The sequence below is a fragment of the Drosophila arizonae genome, chromosome 2, assembly GCF_054131065.1.
Source record: "Drosophila arizonae isolate 15081-1271.41 chromosome 2, UAZ_ARI_1.0, whole genome shotgun sequence".
Classification (NCBI taxonomy): domain Eukaryota; kingdom Metazoa; phylum Arthropoda; class Insecta; order Diptera; family Drosophilidae; genus Drosophila; species Drosophila arizonae.
In genome coordinates, this window is record NC_142922.1 from 21,884,917 (window position 1) to 21,909,892 (window position 24,976).

Genomic DNA, 24,976 nt, shown 5'->3' on the forward strand with positions numbered 1-24,976 from the left:
AAGGCAGACAAAAAATGAAATGAATTAAAAGATTGAGGGGAGACAAGCACCAGAATAAGAGACAGAGGGAGAAAGAGAGAGAGAGAGAGAGACGGAGAGCGTGAAAAAGAGTGCAAAAGACCCAACTGAAGCAGCTTGAGAATTTAGCGCAAAATTAAGCCAAAGGCAGAAAGGAAACCAAAAATGTTCGTATTCCCACGACTCTTGGAGCCAGACGCCAAGCGACGAGTCCTTGATCGGGGCATTGAAACGTACTCAGGCAGCTTGGAGTAAGTGATAGTCGCTTTCAGATTAAATTGTATGCATGCTGGCGGAGAGGTCGAGCATGCCGACCCAACAACAGCTATGCAGGGTATTCACCTCATCTACAATCCCATCAAGATGCTGGGATTGCTTCACTCCTTGGGGGGATTAGCAGGTAAAGGCTGAGCGTGCTGAAAGGACTCGACAAAAAGGACGAATATGTGTTTGTAATTCGAGTCGCCTCATTCTTCATTTTCGGTTGGTTTCTTCATCTTTTGCCAAAAAGCAAACAAACATTTCTTAATACATATGTATGTAAAAAAGGATCGCCAATAAAAAGAAATTTCAAGTTCAAGTGCGTGGGAATTTCATGTTCTGCGAATTTCCATTGTCTCTGCGAGCTGATGGTCAAATGAGAGCTTAGATTTAGAGCGTAATTCATTTATGTGTATACCAATTGTTATTGCTTAAATGTTCAATTAACGCACAGCTCAGGTGCAACATTTTTCCATGGCTTTTAACCCTCATCAAATTCGCAATTAATTTGATCATTTATTACGTTTGTTTTCTGTTCGCTTACACGAAAATATTCGAAACGTTCGATCGTTTTGCACCCTGTTTGGCGGAGCACGCACCGTGCGAGCCACTAGAATCTTCAGTGCAGCATGCAACATGTGAGAAGCACACACACGCACACACCGACTCACACACACTCACGTGTAGAGAGAGAGAGGCGGGCATACACAATTTAAGTGTTGAGTGTGTAATTTTATATTTCCGGTGTAGTAAGTTTCATACGACAACTCAGCTCTCTGCCAGGGCCACATCTTTGGCTGGATTTCTCTGTCTTTTGCTGCTGCTGTTTCTGCTGCTGCTGCTGCTGTTGCTCCTCCTGCACTTGCTTTTGCTGTTTCAGCTGCTAAAGTGCAACAACAACTGCAACTGCAACTACAACAAGTATCTGTCCGTTGGTTTGGCGCTGCTTGTCAGCCAAACGACGTCGTCTCACACAATTCCTGCAATTATTTTCATATCGAAATAAAAAGCAAAAAATAAAAAACAAAAACAAAAAAAGTGAGAGACAAAAGAAAAATGAAAAATATATAAAATTAAACACCCCACCGCACCATCAGACAGCCAGACAGCCTGTCATGCATACATATTTATTTATATAAATATATATGTGTGTGCATAAACGCCTCTGTGTGTGCTTTGTCGTAATTTGGATGCACATTATTTGATTTATTTGCTTTCAATATAATTCTGAAGGCTCCCCGTTTTATCCAGAATTGATGTTGTTATTGTATTTCTTGTCTGATATTAAGGAAACTTAACTGCATATAAGGTTTTCGTAGAAGCGAAGCGTCAAGGCAAAGTAAAAAATAAAACAGTCTATACTAAGCAAGTATTTGTGCTTTGATTTTAGCCATAGCCGAAACGTGAATACTCTAGAAATTTTGGGAAATAACCATATAATAGTTGTATAGTAGTAAGTAGAGTGGTATAGTAGTAATAGATACAGTGGTATAGTAGTAATAGATATTTATTGATATTTTAAATTTGAAGTTCTTCAATAAAAATTTTATCATATTTTATTTTAAATATTTTGTTGAACTTTTATATAATTTTACTTATTTTCTGCACTCTTCAAATCTCCTCTATATACAAGTTAATTTAATTTAATTTTATTTTTTACCATTTTATTAATATTTTAGAATTTTAGAATTTTTTTTAGAATCCTATAGTATAAAAGCCTAACGAACATTTTCATTTACAAATTCAGCTTACTATAATATTTAATGTAAGAGTATTTAATCTGTCGCTAATTATGTATGCCTTTGTGAACTTTTCCAAGAACTTGTCTCATTTTGCCTCACTTTCAATTCGTATTTACATAAACTTTTATTTATCGCTCCCTTATGGACGTAATTTATGTTTAAAGATCTTAAAAGCAAAATCCTTGAATGTCAGCGACTGGCCACACCTCCATTAATTGGCAGTTGTTGTGGTTCACTTCAATTGGCATGGAATCAAATTAGCTTAAAAATGTTGCAAAGTAGCCTTGTATGGCCCGAGGTGCCTTAAGCTAAAATCAAAGGACATTGAAGGCACAGAGAACAGGACATTGAAGGCAGATGATGTGCTTGCTAAACTGTTTTCAATTAGATGCGAGACAGATTCGCTGCAGTCGATAAGTGCAGCGTATCTTAGCTAAGATCATTTCACATTATATTATTATCCGAGAACTTTTACAATTTAATAAAATTGAGCACTTTGTCTTTACTTGTCTCTTTGTGGGTGTGTGTTTGTGCAAACAGAAACCCCAACTTTGAGCCAACAGTTCCAGTTGACTCCAACACCAGCTCCAGCTCGATGTTGGTAATGAAATATCTAACGACCGGAAGTCAATAGCAAATACTTAATAATGTTGTTGATTTGCCTCGCTTTGTGGCTGGCTGGCTGTTCGTTCGCCTGTGGCTGCCATTTGGCTGGGGCATGGCTGCGTGTTGTCTGCTGCACGTCGCTCCACCTGTAGCTGGGCTGGGGCTGGAGCACAGCTATAAGGATGTGCCCGCAAATGATTTAATTGATTTCAGTTGCTCGTACAACTAAATCAAAAGCAAGTTAAAATTCTGAGCAGTTAGCGAAAGAAATACTTTCGAATTTGCTTCACATATTGATACCATATCAACAAATATTGATTATAACTTCCGTTGTTAACTTCAGCTCTTCCGGTTATCGCGAATTCTTATTTGAATTTTGAGAATTTTCAAATCGCTCGAGCTGCTTCAAGTTGGGCTGAGAGAGTTGCGCGCTGAAATTCTAAGAAATTGCCAATCACTATAAAGTGGACTTTAAATAAATTGCCAATCTTCCGTTATGTTAGATAACGACCACATTTGCCGTTTTTACAACCGGAAGTCAACTTGTTCACACGCGTGCCAAACACACACGCACACATTCGAACTGAAAGTTCCCACATGACAGACAGTCAGACAGACATACAGATATCTTTCACTTCCGCATTTCGATTAAACAGAAACTAATTTAGAAACACTTAACATTCAATATAGTATATTACAATATAGTATATTGAAGTTTTGTGTTTTTTGGCCTACTTTCTTTTGGTTATTGCCCTTATCAGTATTGATAAGCACTAAAATAACCTGCACTAATAAATTTTTTGCGAGTACTCCATTTCCTTGGCGGCGCACTTTCTGGGAATTTTGATAAGCGTCATAGGCGTAAAATGCGCATGTAGAAAAAATCATATAGCGAAAACTAGAGAAATGAGAAGAGTAATAAGAAAATAAAGATAAGGAGTCAAATACTTAATGTGAATCATTGAGCACTGGGCGTAATTCAAGTTCATTCACAAGCCTTGATTAGTTTGCATAAAGCTTGAGGATTATTTTTATGGACTACGTGACATTTTGAATGTAGACCCTATTAGTTATAGTGATGCCAGTAATTCTAGTAATTCTTTAGCTAAGATATGGCCAATATCCCATGACATTTCCATGCAGCTTAAAGATGATTAGGAGCTATTAATCAAGAAAGTCATAAGCTCACACATGTACATACACACACATAATGATACATTTGTATCAAGAGTCTGCCAAAGTTTGAAGCTAACCCACTTGAATGAAAATTCTGATTGGAGCTTCGCATCTTGACTTCTTCATCGTCGTGCTGCTTATAATGATTTGATTGACCTAGTTCGGAGCGCGAAGAGCGAACAATGAACACCTCATAAGTACAGATATGTCTGATGATTGCCAACCGCATCTCAGCTAGCATGCAAGCCATTGGCCATTGGCCAGGAATGTAGCCGTAGCCTGGCATAGGCCGCAACACCCAAGCCGTCTGATCGTTGTGGTGTGTGTGGCCCCGGCCATGGAACTCCATCAAGGCATTGTATGATGGGCCAGTCAGCAGGTAATTCATAATGAATTTTAGACACGCACAGACGTTTTGTAATTTAAAGTTGTAACTACTGCGTTTTAAAGAGTTTTCCCTTTTGGCCAACTAGTCGCAAGACATGCCACATACAACATACATAAACATTTGCAATGTCAAATATGTGTAGCTACCTGTGTAAGTTAAGCTAAGCCATTTCTTGAACACGCAGATGCGCCCACCTCGAAGGCCCATTCTCACATAATGCATATTTCTGTACATTTGTATTCATATACATAAATATGTATATTTCTATGTATCTGTGTGTGTGTGTGTGTGTTATTTGAGTGTTGCGGTGGGGTTTCCCCTTGCGTTTGTCGCCAATTATATGCGGTTTTGTGATAATGACCAAATGATCTCAGCGCCGCTGCCCGCTGTCAGCCACGTCGCCGCACGTAATTTCAATTCATTCATAGACTCGAAACACGACGCCGCATCGGGCGTTTGTTTCATTCATAAATTTACCTGGTCGCGTTGTCATAATAGCTCTATCTTCTGGCTGTTGTTTTCCTACTCTTTCTCCTTCTCCTTCCTTTCTATATACTCGCCTATATAGTATACATCGTACTTATAATTTGTGCGAGTCGCTGCCGTTGGCAACGCCGTCGCCGTCGCCGTCGCCGTCTTCGTCTCTGCCTACGTCCCAACGTCTGCGTTTCGGCTCTCCTAGCCGTTTTGCTTTATCACATTCACATACATTATTTACCACGGGCCTGTGTTCGATAGCGATACGAATGGAAGGCAAAGCAAACGGAAGCAGCGGAAGCGGCGACGCCGACGTCGATCATTGTTGTTTCTTCTGCTGCTGCCGCTGTCGCTGTCGCTGCTGCTGTTGTTGTTGCTGTTGTTGTTCTTGTATATATTTTTGACGTTAAGAAAACGAGCCGACGCGTCGCTTCTTCTTCTCTTCTACAACTTCTTGTTGTTGTCTCATTGTCTGTGGCTGGAGTTTTTTTCGAACGAGAATGCGCGTGCAAGGCAACATAAGAAATTCATTCATAAATGCGATGCCGTTGCTGTTGTTGCCTTTGCTCTCTGCCTGCAATGTGTGTAAGGAAACTTGAGAAGGTTTGCCATATGTGAGGTGCATACATACACACAAGCATGCATGCATGTACATCGTACATATGCACTCGTAAGTATGCATGTGTGTGTAGGAATATTGAGCAGCTACTTCGGTCACCTGATCGCGTTTGTTCACTTTGCCAAAGTGCTTTTTGCCAGTAAAAGATATGCAGATAGAGATAAACGAAGAGAAAGAGTGAGAGAGAGTGAGGCCAGCTAGCAGTAGGCAGAGCTTTTGAACTTTGCACACACTTGCGGGTTGACTTTTGTGCACCTGTTACACCCTGTACGCAGTGTCACCTGTTGCCTGCCTTTGCCGTTCGCCTGTTTTTGTTTGTTGTTTGCTTTGGCTTTCATTCCAAGCGATTTTTTTTCTCATTGCTAAACAAACAGCTTGTTGTTGTGTTGTTTTACTAGGTGTAGCTGTTGCTCTGCTGTTGTTGTTGTCGGCACGATGTGATGGCCGTTTCCGTTCCACACACACACACACACATACGAGCGCACGCACGCATATAGCTAAACATGCGCTCTCCCAGTTCTTACGCTCGCACGTAGCACTGTTTAAACAGTTTCGTTTGTGAATGAATTCCACTCGTTTCGCCTCGCTCTCAGATTTACGACGCTAGCTCTGGCATTTCAATTCCACTTGTTGCGCACTCCGCTCTCACTCTCGCGCTCTGCGCTCTGCGCTTCTGTCTGTGTCTCTCTGGCTCGTTTCTTCTCGTTGTTTAGGATACCCAACGGACGACCCGATCGTTTCGTTTCAGTTTGGCTTCACAAATCCAGCAATCCAATAGATACACAGAGAACCAGAGACCAGTTACAAAATTTATTTCAGTTTCGTTTTTTTGTTGTGCATTGTGCAACGTACATTTTTACTTAAATAAATTTAAATAAATCTTATCGCTCTGCTCGCGCGTGTACTATGTACGCTATGTGTGTATATGTGCTCAATTGTGTGCGATTGCATCTGTTTGTGTGCGTGCATGTATGTGCGATCTCTATGTAAAAGACAAATAAAGCAACGCAACTGATAAAGCCAACACTCGTTGCCTAGGCAATAATCACATCTAATAAGTTAATAGTAGTGCTGTGATGACTAATTAGTGTTTAATGCCAGCCAATCAATTGTGTTAAATGTGCATTGCAAACAAGAAGAGTAACCAACCAGCAGATACATTTGTATCTACAAGATCAAACGAGGCGAAAGGGTCGCGACTTTCACTGACATTTCGGGTCAAATTTGTTGATGCTGCTTTGATTTGTACGCCAATAAATTGAATGCAATTGAATTGAGCGATCGCTGGCTGCCCACCCTTTGTGTTTGTGTGTGTGTGTGCGATACGAGTGATCTTTAATTGGTTTGACTTCTGACACCCAAGAGAGCACAGCGATACTTAACCCATAAACAAGATACTTACATATTCATTTAGGCAGTTCTGAACTGTTGTGACTGCTAAATTATGACAAACGAATGGATCGATTGGAATGATTGTCGTATGTTGCCGCCGCTGCGATCGGCGAACTATAACAGCAACAGCAACAGCAACAACAACTACAACAACAATCACCAAACGATTCTCAGCAATAGTTATCAAAGTTTAACAAGCAAATTTCACCTGAAAGCCCACAAGCTGCAGCAGCTGCACACGAGCAATGGCAAACTGCGAGGTAATTGATTAGATATAATTAGGATAACTATATAGTAGAGCCTCTGAATATATATTGTAGAACATAATTACTAATCTGTATTTCCTTCAATTGATTTGCAGATGTGCCCACAGCATTGCCGCCCCTCACGCCTGGCACGAATCGCAAGGTGAACGAGGTGCTGAAAGCCTCGTTTGCCTCCTGGGAGAAGGAGGTGCAGAACTGTAATATAACCAAAGGTAAGCAGCAGCTCAGTCGGAGTGCTTGAACTAACGAATTCATTCATTCCCATGCACTTGTCTAAACTTCAATTGGTTGCATTGGCAACGCCAATGAAATAATAATTTACAAACAGTTCCATACAAAGACGTGATCATAAATGAATATTAATCGTTTCCCACAGCAATAGACTTAGAAATGAAATTTGGTTTACAGCGCTCCCACGCACAACAACAACAACAACAACAACATCAATAATAACAATAAAAATACGAATAAAAATTAATTAGACAAGCGATGAATGCGGCATTAGAAAATGTTTATTAATCGAATTACGTATTTTCATGTTGTTAATTTATTCATTTCAGATCCCCGCGAATGGACGGAGGAGCATGTCATCTACTGGCTCAACTGGGCCAAAAACGAATTCTCGTTGCTTTCCATGGACCTGGGCCCGTTCTGCAAAATGACCGGTCGTGAGATGGTCGAGCTGGGCAAAGAGAAATTCCTGGCCATAACGCCGGCGTTCACGGGCGACATTCTGTGGGAGCATTTGGATATACTACAAAAAGGTGAGCACGTGACAGGCACCCAACATCAAGTGCTGGCGCCAGTCACACATTAAGTCAATCACTCAGTCATCAGTCAGCCAGAAACTACTAAATATTGCCCTCTTCGAATACAATATTCATTCAATAATTGGCTGTTTCGAATATGAAAACTAGTATAATTTAATTGGGTCCGCAAGAGATTTGAAAGATATGTAGAATTATTCAATTTTGAATTATAAATAGATTAGTTGAATATTAATATTTAAGGGGGCATTTCAGAGAGTTTATGGCACATAAAAAACTGAGACAAGATTTTAGTATCAATTAAAATAATGAAAGGCAATCGCTTATTAGCTTTCTTATTGAAGCCAACATGATTAGAGTATCAATAATAAAGCTTATTTTTAATTGTAAAATATGTGTGACCAAACAAATTAATAGTTATTATAATTTTATATAGTTTTGCTTTTAAAATGTGTCAGAAGACTTGACATTTAATTATGAATTTATAGAGATTTTTGGAGCTAATTAAAATAATTTGTTGGCGCTCGAGTTTGTCATCTGACGTCGAATGACAAAGTAGACGTCTTGATTATTTTTTAGAGGCTTCCTCAAGCCCTTAGCTAACACTAACAAGTCCCATCAATTTGTTAGAGCTTACGCTATATTTTAAATAACTTTGCGCATATAAAATCAGCATATATAATAAACCAACAGACATATTATAGAACCAACATATGTATATAGAACCATTCTGCTTTATTGCAAACACATTTATTATTTGCTCAATTATATGTTTGAACTTATTTTTATTGAAAAAAAAAAATACTTTACCTTGTTTGATATGCTCTTTTTCAATTCTTCTTATTTACGCACCCTATTTATAGGAGTTAATTTTTTTTTGAATATTTTAAAATATGTTGTACGATTTTATTAAATCACACGAGCTCGCAGGTCCTTTTTATCGTCCTTTTTTGTGCGCTTGAACAAACTAGGTTTACCTGGCCGTAAAGCTACAGGCCAAATTGGCAGCTGACTGGGCGGAAGTCGTGGGGCAAACGCTAACGAAATCAAGGACCAAATTGATTTGGGGCGGAATGTTGGCTACTAACTTAGTTGTGAAAGGGGTTTGCAAACCCTGTTGCCAGTTACCTGTTACCTGTTGCTTGTTGCACGTTGCTTCCTGTCCGGTGGTGCTCGGTCCATTACGAATTTGGCTTGGCCGAGCTTAAAATTTTTTTTGCTCTCATAAACATATTGAATTTAAAAACCTAAAAAAAAGCTTTTAGTTTAGGTCGAGCCCCTAATAAGGTAATGAAAACATTGTTGAACTAATTGAATTTCCTTTGCACAGATTGTGAAAAACCAAATGAGGATATTGTGCATGGCAATTCCTTTGAATCGTCTGCCAGTAGCTCGCTCTGCGGATCCAATTACCAGGCAGCGACGCCGGCCACAACGCCCGTCTCCAACAACAGCATTGCGAGTCGCCTGTCCATGGATTATGCGACAACGGCGGCAAGCAGTGATAAGGGCAACAGCTACCACACACCGACACCTGCCATGCCACACAACGGTAAGTAAACTATTAGCCATAAGATACACAAGCCCATGCGATACGCAAACAGATTGTATCTGTAAGATACAAATTGAATATCGAACCATAAATATATAGAACAGATTTGTTGCCACAATTAGTGTCAAATCCATGACATGTGATGATCATTAAGCCATCCAAGTTGTTTATGGCACATCCTCCCATGAAATTCAAGTATGTAGATATCTTCTAGATAGATTGGCATATGTTTAGTGCATCCGGCGGAATGTTATTTCGGCAATAATTTGCTGGAGCTGCCTACGACTACGACTACAACTACGACTATGATTTGTATTTGAATTTGAATTTGGATACCGATTACGATCGATGATTACGATTATGTATGGCAGCAATGGGCATATCCAGATCTTTATTAATCGCTAATGCGTTCTGCAATCCATTGAGTGCGGAGTGCGAGCTGCTTTTATTTGTTGTATTTTTGGATTGGCTTTTAATTTATTTATGTGAAATTGAAATTGAAACGGAAATTAAATTTTAAAACAAATAGCTAAATGTTGTCGGTGGCGGTGTCGGTGCGGCCGGCGCCAGCGTAGGCTGCCGGAGACCACGTCGACAGCATATCTAAATATCCATTTAATTTTGTTTACATATAAGGCGGCAGGCGGCAGGCGGAGCATGCGGCGACCCCGCGGCACACAGCTTGAGATACATTTATTAAATGCGCTGCCTGCCGTACAAATTGGAGCGACAGCGTCGCATCATTAATGCATTGTATCTTTCGCATTGTATCTGTATCTGCATCTGTATCGGTGTATCAGCATCTTTAGCTTCATTTGCATCGGCATCGGCATCGGCAGCGGCATCGACAGCGGCATCTGCTGAGCCAGTGTTAACATGATGAAGCATGCGCCATCGCCACAGATATTCATTTTTTATTATTGAAAACCCTCTGCCCACTGCCTAGCTGGAGCTGCAGTTACAGTTAGTCGACTGGCTGCTGCTGTTGACATTATAATAAATTAATTGAATTTATGGTCTTTGACACATTATGACCATAAATGTTATATATATTTATACACATATTTCCATATGCGTAGCCATAAGCGTGCGCAGCTAATGAAACAGTCAACCAATTTGACAAAAGACTAATTTTAATGAGTGCCTTTAAACAACTTGGACGACTTTAGCATACGCTTCTCAAAGTCAAGTTGAAGATGTAGCAAACATAGTTATGGTATATATAGAAAAATGTCTATAAAGGAAGCTATGTTAATGTTAAATAACTTATAAATGTTAACAGGCAGCAATTGATCAGATCATATGTACATAAAAGTATTACTTATATATAAATACTGGACCAATGATACTTAACGTCAGGGCTAAGAAAACAATATAGGCTATATATGCACTTTCAATGGTTATATTCCAGCATTGTCAATTGTCGATCTTCAAGTTACATTATACAGATTTATGCAAACAGTTAAGTCTTCAAATTTACCGTTCTGTCTCCAACTCACTCAGTTAGTTAAACAACTCTTCTGATCGTTAAATGTAGACTAACTGTAGCACTTCTAGGCAGTCCAAGTTAAATTCTATATTAATGCCTGATCGTAAATCGTGGATAGTGCTCGGTCTTAAATGGTTTCTGTTAGTCGCGAACGTCTTCAATTTGATTCAATAATTTTGTATATGGACGGCGAGCCGCATGTGACTGTGTTTTATTTAATTTGTATTTTTTTTTTATTTTTTTTTTTTTTGTCGACTCTCATCTTGCGGATCGTTTGCCCGCATACAAATTATGCGAGTCGGCTTGTCATCGTGCGGTGTTTGGGTCTGGAGAACCCTCCTGCTGGTTTTGTAGGTTGTTTGCTTAATTCGTTTCGATTGTCTTTTTGTCAGTCATTAATTTGCTGCATTTACATATTATTGATGTTTAAGCTGACCCGCACACCGCACTCCGCGGCCGTCGCCCCATCGCCCCATCTCTAGTTTGACCATTTGCATACATGAATTTATGTACACGTCTCCGTGAAACTCCAGCTTAAGATTGTGTGAAAATTGTTTGGGAATTGAAGGGATATGTTAACTGAAGTGCCATTGCCCCGTTGACACTTGGACTTTGACTCGAGTCCTTGAGTGCATTGGCAATTAATGTTAATGAAGTCTTGATATTTATACCAACCAGGTGTTCGTCTGGCTGGCGGATCTCGGCTTGACATTCGCAAATGGCAATTAAAAGCGCCTCTCCACGAAAATCGTATATCGCCATCAAAACTAAAACAAATTATGATTAATTGTGCCCATTAAAATTGAGTTTATGCCTTGCCAAGGGTTTTCCAAATTTAACAGTCGAAGAACCAAGAAACAGTGTCATGAACGCCCAGCTACTAACTTGAATTTATTTTTATGGTCGTTTCTTTTACTTTTCTTCTTCTTCTTCCTCTTCTTCTTCTTATACACTGTGTATTCTTTTGTGAAGTTTGTTTTAATTTGAGCTGCCCCTGCCCGCACCTACAGCTCTTGACTGGCATCCAGCAAAGTCAAGCAACACCTACAACCGAAACCCAGCGAAGCGCAAAAAAGTTGAAAACGCTTCGAATTTCGTCATCGGGCAGCAATTTCTGAACACATGCACAGAGTCGATATACTATATAACTATATATGTCACTCTCAATAAATATATAATACATATGCATATGTATTTATATAATTCATGCTGAATGATTTAGAATTACTGGCTACATTCTGGAACGCATTAGATTGAGGTGCTATGTGGCATACGACGACGTCAGAGCTCTTGCCTCAATACAGATCACTTTCGATGCAGCAACTCCCTTCTGTGATGATTTTCTTTAGATTTTCTCGAATCAATTTTGTACAGCTAACGCTTAGTCATCAGTGTGTACAAAACGCCCAGATACAATAACTCACAGATAGCTCACATATGATTATAGCTGCGCGAGTATTGGTGGCTGTATGGACAGCCAGGGTCTTTCAATGTTTTGCTTGAGAGCGCATCTGGGCTAGTGTATCTTAGATATTTGCACGCAAAATTGTTTCTTCTTTTTTATTAGCGCTGCCTTCGCTTATTGTTCTCTCAGCGGATTGCAAAGATTTGGTCAGAATCATATGTTAGCTTGGCTTAATTGGAAGCCCTTACAGCTGAGCGAGGAAAGGCCAGCCACCTTTCGACACCCAAGCGACGCTATGCTTGCTTTCGTCTATTGTTAAACGAATTTTTTGCGAAAAATTTGTTCTATTTTCACTGCAGATTGTTATTGGTGGCATAGTTTATAGATGTATATATATATATATATATATATATATATAACAACATATGTATAGCTATACATATATTTCTACACAATAAAATGCCTGATGCGTGAAATGTTTGTCCAAGCTTGAAGAGTTGCCATTGTTGCCGTTGTGTGTGGCTGTTGATTCATGTTCATCATCATCAGCAACAGCAACAGCAAAAGCAACATCATGCCGATGTCGGCATATAACCTCAGCCCAGCCAGCCAACCGATCAGACAGACCCGAGAGTCAGTCAGGCAGTTTGTCAGTTAGCCTGGTGAGTGCTCCATTCGCTTTTCAGATCGCCTGGCCAAGCGAGCAGTGTCTTTGCTCGTGCCGCGCGTAGGTTGTTGCCACACGAAATGACACATTTAATGCATATTTGACTTGTAGATACATTCGAGTGCGCATACAGACGTCCCATCTCCACCTTCAACTACTCCATGCCACGGGGTTAGAGTCAGAACTAACGCCTCTGATCGCCATATTGCGTGTCACACACACGCACATATACAACACATACTTATGTCTTGCTGTGAACTCTGGCGGCGATCGCGAATATAAGTACGAGCACTCGCGTGAGTGTATTTGTGACAGTTGTGGAGTCTTGAGTGTGTGCCAAGCGTTTTAGTTTAGTTACAGTTTGTTGATTTTGAAAGCGACAATGGAATTCTTTGCATGTGACAGATTACACGAGTACTTGTTTACACATGTCTACAAGCATATGTGTGTGTGCGTGTGTCTGCGTCTGTGTGTGTGTGTGAGTGTGGGCTTATAAAAAGTTAAGGTCAATTTACTTTGCATTTGCTTGCCAGAAACGGTGTGAAAAGCTGAACTGAAAGATGTAATTACAAACAACTCATTAAATTGAAAGAATATCAAGAGCTTTATCTAGACCTTAATAGTCAAATAAGATTTAATTTAACTTAATAACGTTTGTGAATCGCGGAGAAAGGTGCATATATATGCTATTTGTTGTTTACCACAATGCTTTCATATAAAGTACTATGGGTATGTATAGAAGGGGCATTGCAATGTGTTGCATATAAAGATCACAGAGAACGGCTCATAAATGATCTATTTGTTGGTCATATAAAGATCACACAGAACGGCTCAAAAATGATCTATTGTTTAGTCATATATACTTGCAAGCAAAGTCTATAAAAATGATTGATGGAAGTAAATGAGGATCATATGTACATTCCTTATGGTTGAGAATCAGCGAGAAAGGCACTTAGATTATTGATTGATTATTGAAACAGACTTGTAAACATGTGATCTATTTAAATGATTGATAGTCACGCCCTAGATAAATGTTGGGCTAATTCCGAGAATCGCAGAAAAGGGCATATACATAAATTTAGATTTCATGATTACCTGTTGATTAGCATACAATGTAAGGCACATAAAATAAATAAAATGAACCTTTAGAGCCATCCGCCTATATTAATTACTCTAAATTCAGCCATTAACGCAAGACAATTTTCACCTCCCACAAATTATGTGGCAACGAAGCAGAACATGGCGACGGTCAGAAGACGAGATGGGACAGAGACAGATAGATAGATTGAAAGACGCCCGGCTAATATACGAACCACGCACCATGGCCAAGTCGGAGCACATAGGGCCCTTCAGTCATAACAACTGCGACTCAACAGAATTATGTTGATTGCAAATTTGTTAAGGTCATAAAATTAAATTTCGTTTTTAATTTTAACGCCATTGTTTCTGCAGCGAGGCAAAGCAAAGCTGAGTAGAAGGAAAAAAAAATTAAAATGGGAATTAGCTACTGGGGCATCCACTAGATGTTAGCATCGGACATCAGGCATATTATTATAGCATTTAGCGGAATTTAATGCGCCCACTTCAGGCCATGGCAGAGGCTACACTTAGAATAGCATATTAATCATACTCTCGCAGCAACAATGGTTAGGGCCAGGTTGGGAGGCCTTCAAGCCAGAAATCACATTGCTGCTAATTAACATAGTCGCAACAGAGTTGAAGTGGAAGATTTGTACTGTGCGCCTGCGCGCTTCGTTGGTCAACTATTGGTGGTGCTGCTGCTGGTGCTGGTGGTGGTGGCAGAGCGCGCCAAGCTGTGAAAAGTCAAGTGAACGGTTTCGGCTTAATGGTATTTTTCAGTTTTTTTTTCTTTTGCATGGTTCAAAAGCCGCACAACCTAGAATTTTGCTCTGCTCTCGCGTATTGGGGGAGTTGCAGCTATGCGGTTTCCCTTTTCTAGCCTTTTTTTCTCTCTTTGTGTGGTTGGTGCGATCGGCAGTTAGTTAGCTACTGCCACATTGTAATGTTCGCAGTGGATTTCGTTTAATTTATTATCATATATTCAGCTGAATCTGACGCGCGCCAAAGGCAACACCAAGCGCTGGCATTGGATCTAATATGTTCTTAGTGTGTGTGTGTGTGTTTGCTGCACCCCTCGACGCGGCGGGCTTTACGTATTCATAGCTAAAAATTCAAATGGGTTTTGAGGCAACGCGCTCAACTATGCTGGCAATATTCGTCTACCCAGTAGATTTTTCTATATACGTATATACCTTGGCTTTATATACCCATTGTTGATGTCGACGCCGGTGACGATGACGGCGTCTCCTCGATGTTGGGACTCGAGCTGCCTTTTTTTTTCAGTTTTCAGTTGATTTTTTTCTGTTTTTTGTGCTCGTTTTATTTCGTTACGTACGTAGATGTAAATTTACGCCATAGAAAAGCGTTACGGTCGAGTTAATTTAAAACAAAGAACATTCAAAAGAACAACATCAACGGCAACTGTGAGTTGGACTTTTTGTTGCTAGTTGTTGTTGTTTTTGGCTCGGGGAAAAAATTAAACATTAAATTGTATAATGCGAAAGCCGCTAATAGCAACAGCAACAACAACAGCAACATCGACCAGAGCCAAAGGCAATGAACGAAACGCAGCGACGAAAGATACGAATTGCCTTGCATAGCAGTATACATACATATGTACGAATACATTAATAGTTGCATTCATATGTAACACTAGCTGCGACTGAATAAGCTGTTAAAATCTATTCACAGTTGTGCTGTGAACTACCCTGAACTTTTATTGCAATTTGTGATAAACTATATATATCGCTATACAAACTATTAACTCTCTATAAAACTAAAGAAGAAAATTGAATTAAAAATGTTTTAATCAAATAAGTATATTTAGAAGAGGAAAAAAGATATATGTAAATATGTAAGTAAAAAAAATTTATAGAAAACAAAAACACAAAATTGGAATAGCGTTTTATAAAAATAAATAAATATATAAATATATATATATATATATATATATATATATATATATATATATAGGAAGAGGAAAAAAGATATATGTAAATATGTAAGTAAAAAAAATTTATAGAAAACAAAAACACAAAATTGGAATAGGGTTTTATAAAATAAATAAATATATAAATATATATATATATATATATATATATATATATATATATATATATATATATATATATATATATATATATATATATATATATATATATATAAATTTTATATAAATATTTAATTTTGAATTTTTGTAAATTTTAACAAAAATATTTTTTTATTTCCCTCACTATACTTTAATGAAAAAATAATTTACTAAATTTCCTATATACAAATCTGATACTTAAAGTATTTTTGCTTTCCAGTTAAGTCTTGCTAAAAAAAAAAAAAAAAAAAAAAAAAAAAAATTATTACGATAATAACACAAAATTTTAAAGTCAAAATTTAGTACGGTTCAGTTGATTTTTCTTTAAATACATTTCTTCGTTTTGCAGCTTGCAGTAATAAATAAATTCTATCTCCGGTTTCAAAGAACGTGTTTCCCGCTGTGCTTAAAATTTATATCATATACGAATAAATTTCATTTTGAATAATAGATCTCTTTTTTATATAAATATCTCGTCATTTCTAACGAAAACTCTTTTGCGCACTGAACCAGAGCGAAGCACAGTTTCTGTTGGTTGCTAAGCAATGCGAATCATTGAAACGTATCCACAATAAGTTTGAAAAAGTTCAATTCAATAAATAGCATTTATTCACTCAAAGCTTTAATCATTGTAATTATATAAATTAATTACGCAAATGACTTTTAATGGTAAGAAACATTTATTGTTTGACTGCATTTAAAGTGCTCTTCGCATTCAATTAAAAATATGAACTAAAAATAATTTTCAAAGTTTTTATTGGATGACCTAAACAAAAACTTGCCACATGCGCAAATTAACCCATTTAGATTATGCATAGCTAATTGCAAAGATCTATTCACTGTTGGCATTGCAAAAAGCATTTGGTAAAACCTATCGAAATCTTGCATGGGGGCAGCTTGGCAATTAATTTGCAATCAACTTTCAACATTTGATTTGCCAAGCAACGGCCAAAGAGCGACAAGCAAAGCACTTTATGCATCATTAAGAATTAGGCAAACAAAAACGACAAAATGGAGAAATATTGTGATACACACACACACAGGGAGCTAGAGAGAGAGATAGAGGGATAGCGAGATAGACAAGCACATGCTCAGATATCTAAATGTATCTGTAACTTTTTTGCTGTCCAGTTGGCCAACATACGCCAATTTATAATTATTAACTCCGGCAAACGAATCAAAAATAAATAAAATCGAATTATGTTCGTGAGTGTGTTTAGTGGGGGAAATCGTCTTTGGGGCACCGATTGAGATTGAGAGACTAAGACGTCGACTGAGAGCTGTAACTGGAACTGGAACTGGAGCGGGGGCTGGGGCTGGGACTGGGGCTGAGGCCCCCTAAAAGAACTACGCGAACATCCGCTCGATGAATGGGGCACCCAAAGCCGGTTCGTTGCACGATTGAATGAATGAATGGAAATGAATGAACTGTAACTTGTTTTAGATTTGCGCTTAACTAAACAACGGACAACGGGCCATCTGAGCAGACTTCAACTCCGAATTCAACTTCACTCTACGGCTGCCTCTATATACGTCTACATATGTACATATATCGTATATACTTATATCTCACTATTAGTTCGATGGTGTGTGTCTTTTTTGTGCAAGAGCTTCGTGTAATTTGGTTTACCTCTTTTTTTAATTTCTGCTTTATTTGTATTTTTTGCTGTTGCCACAAAAGAGTTCACATGCGAAAGAGAGACGGCAATGGCGACAAAATGTTGACCGGATGTGAGGCTGCGCTTTTTTCTGCCATTGCTCCTGTATGTGTGTGTGTGTGTTTCATTAATTATATTATTAATGCGAATTTCAAGTCTGAAGCACACAAATTAATAAATATGTTGAAAACAGCTTCAATTATAGCAAATTAAGTGCTTAAAGGCAAAATCTAGGTTTTGCTATTTGAGCAATACGAAAATCATTTTGTAAGCGCCTTCGTTTGCCTTTGTCTATGACATTTATTGTTTCTTCAATATAGTGATTCTTGAGCGTGTTTCAGGCCACTCATTCAGCAACGGCTTTGGCTAACCTGACTCTGCCAGCCACAATTTCCGGGCCAACTCCCCCAAATATTGACGCCCGGATTGTTGGGCCGCCCATCGTCTGAGAGCTGGCGCCCATCAGTCAGTCAGCGTCTTTGCAATTTCCTCGCATATTTCCGCTGTTACAGTTTTCAACAGGCTTTTTGGCTTTTCCCCATTTGCAATGCATTTGTTGTTGTTGTTTATTTGCAATTTTCATTAACGCAATTTCGTGGCCGCCAGCTAATTGAATTGTGTGAATTTTTCATTTTTCGCCGTTTTCCAGAGAATCGCATTATTCGCTAGACTTGAATGGAAAATGCTTTGATTCAATAGTTTATTTGTACAATAAATGCAGTATAAACTGAATTTCTTTCTGATGCGCTTATAGGTTTGAAATAGATTTGTAACTGTAAGATACTTGGTATATTTCTTATAAATAAAGCTTGGCTGCTTTATATAGTAAAGTGATTGAATATCTTAAAGATATATTTGCATATGGTGCGATTGCTACTTAAAGATGTTTTTGATCTATAAGATATAATTGTATCCCAGGGATACATATGAAACTTAAAGATAATTTTGTATCTTGAGGAAGTTGTTTTGCGTTGTAATTATTCGACTGCAAGCCACAAATAGGCGTATCTTAAAGGTACTTTTCTTCAATAAAGATAGTTTTATATCTAAAATATCACACGAATGTTGCATAGTTCCAGCTTGCACAGCTTTAAAGTGGAAATGGACGAAGTTTCTAAATACAGGTCGTCGGGTGACCTTGGTGCAGTGAACAGTAAACTACCCCCTGGCTAATTGTCCATAGTGGCACTCGGTTGATCCAACACCCTTGGGAACAGAAAGCAAAACCAATGGCACTGAAAACATTTGATGCCAACACTTGTCACTCGACAGACAAATAACAAAATTATGTGGAAATGCAACAAATAAACGAGGGGAAACCAAACTTCAATGAGGGCCACTGACGCCGAGCGGCGAACTGAAGTTCGTGAGGGTGAGAGGGTGAGGGTGCGCCCATCCAGCTGAATTCCAGCAGTGGCTGCAGCAAGTGCAACATTCCCTCGGGGTGGGTCACACACACAAACTTGATGGCTATCAGTAAAAACAGAAAACAGAAAAAAAACCAACCACCGACAGGTCCTGGGCCACTATGTCCTGCTCCTGCTACAATTTGTTGAACTGGAATTTTTAGAACGAAAAAAGTTGAAAAATGTTTTAATTTGTTGCTGGACAAATTCAACCAGCACCTGAGCGACTAGAGCGGGTTCGGGCTCGGTCTCTCTGGACAACGTGGGAAAATTCTCATTCTCGTAAGCTAATGCAATTTGGGCTGCGGGCTCGTAAATTCAGTGCAAAAGTTGGTCTCTTGATTTTTATCAGTTTACCGTCCCGCTAGTTGCCTATTTTTATTTTTATTTTCATTTGTATTTCTTTTCTGACTTTACTTTATTTTCGTTTTCTTTGCTGCCGCTGTCGCTGGCTTTTACATTTAATTTTCACATCGTTATGCGTATTGTTGTTGCTGTTGTTGGTCTGGCTTCGTTTCATTTATTTGTTTTTGTTTTATTTTTATTTGTATTTTTTTTTATTTAGCTCGTCTTATTTTTTCTCGCTCTCTTTGTTTTAAATGCGTCAAAGTGTAAATAAATTTGAATTTTCAGCTTGTTTTAGCTTTTAATTTTTTGTCTCTTTTTTTGTTTTTGTTATTCATTTGTCTGGGCCTTTGCAATTTCAGCCCAGAGAAGTGCTAGAGCCCATCCCGTCTCTGCTCATTTTTTTTCTGTCGGCATTTTACCTTTTGATCTGTGCGCTTGCGCAGCTGATTTGTTGTTGCCATTGCTGTTAATGTTGTTGATGTTGTTTTCGTATTGTTTCATTTGCAGCGCTTGTTGTTGTTTACCATACTCGCCACTTTTCTCCTGTTTGCCCAGACTCTAGTGCGCACGCATATGGCCCAGGCTATCCAGCTCATTTGCATAGATAAGGCAACAGGGTGGAAACACTTAGGCATAGTCGGCAATTGGGTCCTGCAGCTCTTGTGTACGCCTATTAGAGTTTATAGTAGATGTAATAGAATTGATTTAATTACAGCTTAGAAATGAGCCTTAGAAATCCAAGTCTCAGAAATCTAGCTTTGGTAATTGAAGTGGATTTTCTAAGCCTCCGCTTTGTAAAAAGTTTTTCTGGAATACCAGACTCATGGTATATTATTTGGGAATATACAGTTGAAGTTTCTAAAAACATAGCACAACACTTGAGCTTTAAGGCTAAGCTATCCTCCCTCTCTCTCTCCCTCTCTCTCTCCCTCTCTCTCTCTCTCCCTCTCTCTCTCTTCAGCCCTATATATGAGTCTTTGACAAACTTATTACCTATTGTCAGCATTCATATTTTGTCAAAACTTATTTATTTATTTTGCTGCAATTTTTACCTACTCGCAAGTTGTGTCTCCCACGCCACAATGTTATCCTTTGGCAGGACGAAACATTGAGGCGCAATGAGCTGGAACGCGAGTCGTGGGTTGTACATTTGTCGTGTAATTTATCAAACATGGCATTTTAGTTTATGAAAAAAAGAGCATAGAACTTATGCTACCCTCAGCAGCCGTGGGAAAACATTGCGCAAAGCATGTCTGAGGCGGGCTATTAAAAAGCAATTGCATACGTGCAATTAATGAGCAGCCAAATATATATATATATAAATATACATCTATGTCGTCGATGTGTGTGTCTTGATGGCTTGCCAAAAAAAGGAAAACTGAAGTAGAAGAAGAGGAACCGACGGGCAAGGTTTATTATTGGTCATTTCATGCGAATAGCGTCAAGAACAAGAGAGAACCGAGTGAACGGCATGACAAATGAGCAAGGTTGTTGTGGGCCGCAGTGCACAAAAGCCGCAGGATATCTCGGTGAATCACAAAGAACAACAAGCAAATGAGAATACAACATCCGGTAATTTACTTCCTTTAGTTCCGTATCGATACCTTGAAGGCCCCGAGGGGCCCCTAAACACCATTCACCATTCAGTTCAGTGCCTTTTGTTTGTTAGCTCAAGCAAGTGGTAGAGATTTCAGTTTCATGAATGAGTGCCACAAGTGCAGCCGACAGCAGCTGAAAAGAGACGGCAAACATCTGATTTGGCTGCAGTCCAGGACAATGCGTCGGCGCAAGTAAATTAGGCAAGCCGAGAATGCCAGCGCCAAAGTGGCCTGGCAGGTAGCTGCACCAGACCGAGGCGAGCCTTCGCCTGCGCTCTGACATTCTAATATCCTCTATTCCCATATCGCCTGGCTGCATCTTGCGTGTGTGTGTGTGAGAGTCTGTTTCGTCCAGGCAATACACAGTTTTCTCACAGCGTTCACAATTCGGAACCAGAACTCGGAAATGTGTGGGTGATTGCGTGCGTCTCTCTGCATGCATATGTCTGTGTGTGTGTGTGTGTGGCACACAATCTGGCTACGAATTACGTTGGAAAAAAATGCGCAAACTCAGGCACACACAACAGTTGTCCAGGCCTCACTCAGCCTGGGGTCGCTGTCTTTCTCGCACTCTCTTACTCGCCGCAGGGCACATATGTTGTCCGAATTTTGTTGCTGCTGCTGCTGCTGCTGCTAGTGTTGTTGCTGTTGTTTCGTAGTCATGGTGATAGTTGGACAGGTGCACAATTTGACGTTCAGCCAGCCGTTGGAGTTGAGTTCTGGCAGGGTTCAGGTTCAGGTTCATTCGTTTATGCTTTACATTGCAGTTATTGTTGATGTTGTTGCTATTGTTGGTGTTGTTGGCGTTGTTGCTGCTGACCGCATGCCACCTTCTGTGCTCAGTGAGAAACGGTATTAAATGAGCCATTTAGCGAGTCACTCAATTTTTAGGACTTACCAACTGTCCACAGTTGAAGGTCCGACGGCTGCAGATCAAGCCAAGCCAACCCAAGCCCAGGCAGATCCATAACTTACGAGCTGGCTCTGATTGAAGACTGATTGATTGATTGACAGCCACTTCCTGTTGCAGAATTTCAAATATACTTTCTGTAATTTGAGTGAGATTTCTTAGCAAACGAAATATATCTTACACAACTCCTAATGCAAAAGCAAATGAATGCAGATCAGTTAGTATTGATACGTGGCTGGCTTCCCACAATTAGCTGACTTTGCTTGTTTATATAAATATAGGATAAAACTAAAATTACAGTAATTAAAGTTTTTAAAACTGACTTTAGTCTAAGCTTGTGTGTGATCTTGGCTGTACTTGAATTCTAAGGAAGTTGCTTGGAATGCAACACATGCCCAGCTCATAGACGACTCGACGTCAGCTTTCTGGTCAAGAGCAACGCTTCCTTTAGTAGTTGGCATTTGAGCCCAAGATCAACAATTTGCAGCAGCATTTTTAATCAAGCGGCTCAAGTACGAGCAAGTACCAAGATCAATAATATTTATAACCGAGCCTCATTTATGGCCAGATCATTACATTTTGCCTCATCAGAGCTGAAGATCAATGATGCTGCTGCTGCTGTAGAGCGACTCCTTGGCAGCGCTCTATCAAAGTATCTGGTTTCATTTCCGCTCTACATGCGCGCCAAGGAGCTGCGAAGATAATGCAACACACAAGGCAGTCTCTCATAGGCATACGCAGACCCATTTCCATTCCTATTCCCATTCCCATTCCAATGACCATCCTCATTCTCATGCTCCTGCTGCTGCTGCTGTCGCTGCAGCTTCTCTTGTTTGTATATTGTATGTGTGTGTGTTGTTTACAAGTCTAACAATCAAAGCATATCTTTAGAGCTGCATCTGTTTATTTTGTTGTCAAAATGCAGGTACACAATCTCCAATAGTCTACGTACTCGTATCGCATGAGATGCTGCTCTATATATGTTGTTAAATTGCGGACGCATCTTGGCCAGCTTCACGTTTACGTAGAAAATTGATATTTTCTTTTGCCACCGCTGCACGGAAGCAGCAACAGGTGTGTGTGTGTGTATGCGAGAGTGTGTGGGGCGTTGGGTTGGTCGCTGCCCAAGTGCAGCTGTAATTATGATAGTATGCGTGTCAAAACATCAACAACAACAACTAACAACCAACAACTACTACGTTGTGTTTATGATTTCCTTCCGTTTTGCAGACTAACAGTTTATTTATTTATTTATTTAGCTTGGCTTCTAACAGGTTCTGTATTGAAGTGGATTCTCCACACAAGCATGCGCATGCTAGCCTGTTCTCTCACTCTCTCTGTCTTTCTCGATCACTCTGTCTATCTTTCCATCTTTCTCTTATAATTTATATACACATCACGCTGCATTGACATCCGATTTACATTAGTGCCACAAGCCGCATCAGCCGAAGAGTGAGTAGTGAGTGAGAGAAGACAGAGAGAGAGCGAGAGAGAGAGAGAGAACGAGAAGGAGACACGTGTGGCAGGCAACGGAAGTGCTTACTCAAGTACAAAAGCAAAGCAGACCCAGAGCCGGGCCTTGATTGTGCTTCTCTGCAATTGCACACGTGTGCTCAGGTATATAGATCCAGCTTTAATTTGATATCAATTCATACCTTATTCACTCAGCTCAAGTGTCAGCGAGTGCCCTGCTCCAGCTCCAGGTCCTCCTCCGGCTGCTGCTCCTGCTCGTTTAAGGCATCTGAGCTCGTTGTCTCCGCCCTCAGCAGCTGCTACTGCTGCTGCTGCTGCAGCGAATCCTTGTGTTCTATAGCCCCTTTGGCTATTCGGTAGGCGCTTCCTGCAACTCCCCTCAGTGCCAGTGCCAGTGTCAGGAGCCTCGCTCAGTTGTTCATCTTTTCTTCGGGCGACGCGTTATTGCATTAAATTGTAATCCCTTTCTGTGCCACCAGGATAATGGTCTATTGTGCGCAAGGAAACTAGTTTTCGTTTTAATTGAAATTCAACAACATTTGCCGCCTGCTCCTGGGCCACGCCTCAATCCTTTTGGCACACACCAACCAACCAGTGAACCGAGCAGGCAACCAAGCAGCCTTTCCACACTTGGTATTCATTTGGTATACTCTCTACTTGCCTCTTCAGATACGCACATAATTATTATGTTCGGCTCGGCGCGTTTTTGACAAATTTTCGATTCAAATTTGATTTGAACGTGTGCGTTTTGGGCAAGTAGTTAGGATAGGAACCAGAGTTGTTGTTGCTGTCGCTGCTGCCGCTGCTGTTGTTGTCAGTGATTCAGTTTGTGATTGGTGCGTTAGTTTAGCGGTGGTTGCTTCAACGGTGGCTCCGTGTCTCCTCTTTAGTGCGCACGTGCTTCAACCGGAAATGGCCGTAAGCGAGGCGCATCAACAGCACCAGCAAAAACAACAATAACAGCAACAACAACATCAGCCACATCTCTCCTTTTCGCTCTTGCAGCTCTACAGCTGTCATTGCCTCGCTCAGTTTTTTAACATTTCAGTTTTTTTTTTTTTTATTTTTTTTTATTTTGTATTTCCGCTGATGCCTCCATTGTTCTTACCACAACAAATATATCGATATATATATATAAATTTTATATATATATTTACATGATTATTTGTTGTTGTTGTTTTTCGTCTGTTAGGTGGGTGTGCTACCAGAATATGTAAGTGGCCAAAAAATAAAGAAAATACAAATAAAAATATGATTTGTGTATGAATCCATTTGGCGATCCTTTTGTGGTCAAATTGCATTAAAGCCAACACACAAATGGCCAACAGCTGTTAATAAAAATATTATTTTTCCACCGCTCAGCATAATGTTTTTTCTTCTTCTACATGTTTTTAGGTAGCAAGTTTTATGCTTTATCAGCGGCATTTTCGTATTTTAACGCACAAGGTAAAAATTGAATGTACTTGCAACAACTTTTCCTGGAACTACTTGAACTTAACAACTCTGAGGCCATTGCATATTTTTTTCATGCTTTATTTTTTATGTCATTTATTAGTCAACCAAAATCAATAACTGATAACTGATACAAC

At 39.5% G+C, this 24,976-nt stretch overlaps 1 protein-coding gene across 3 annotated transcripts in view; it reads left to right on the forward strand.

The window, feature by feature from the left end:
• The window catches only part of pnt (ETS transcription factor pointed), a 59,230-nt gene that overhangs the window by 26,640 nt on the left and 7,614 nt on the right, over window positions 1-24,976 (forward strand). For 2 of the 3 annotated variants that reach the window (XM_089462439.1, XM_018018497.2), the window contains 3 exons: window positions 7,041-7,157; window positions 7,506-7,709; window positions 9,043-9,264. In XM_089462439.1, the coding sequence (XP_089318565.1) occupies window positions 7,041-7,157; window positions 7,506-7,709; window positions 9,043-9,264 (543 nt within the window). Of the gene's footprint in view, window positions 1-6,040; window positions 6,940-7,040; window positions 7,158-7,505; window positions 7,710-9,042; window positions 9,265-24,976 lie in introns of those variants that run through there. The other variant, XM_018018498.2, reaches the window with a different exon arrangement.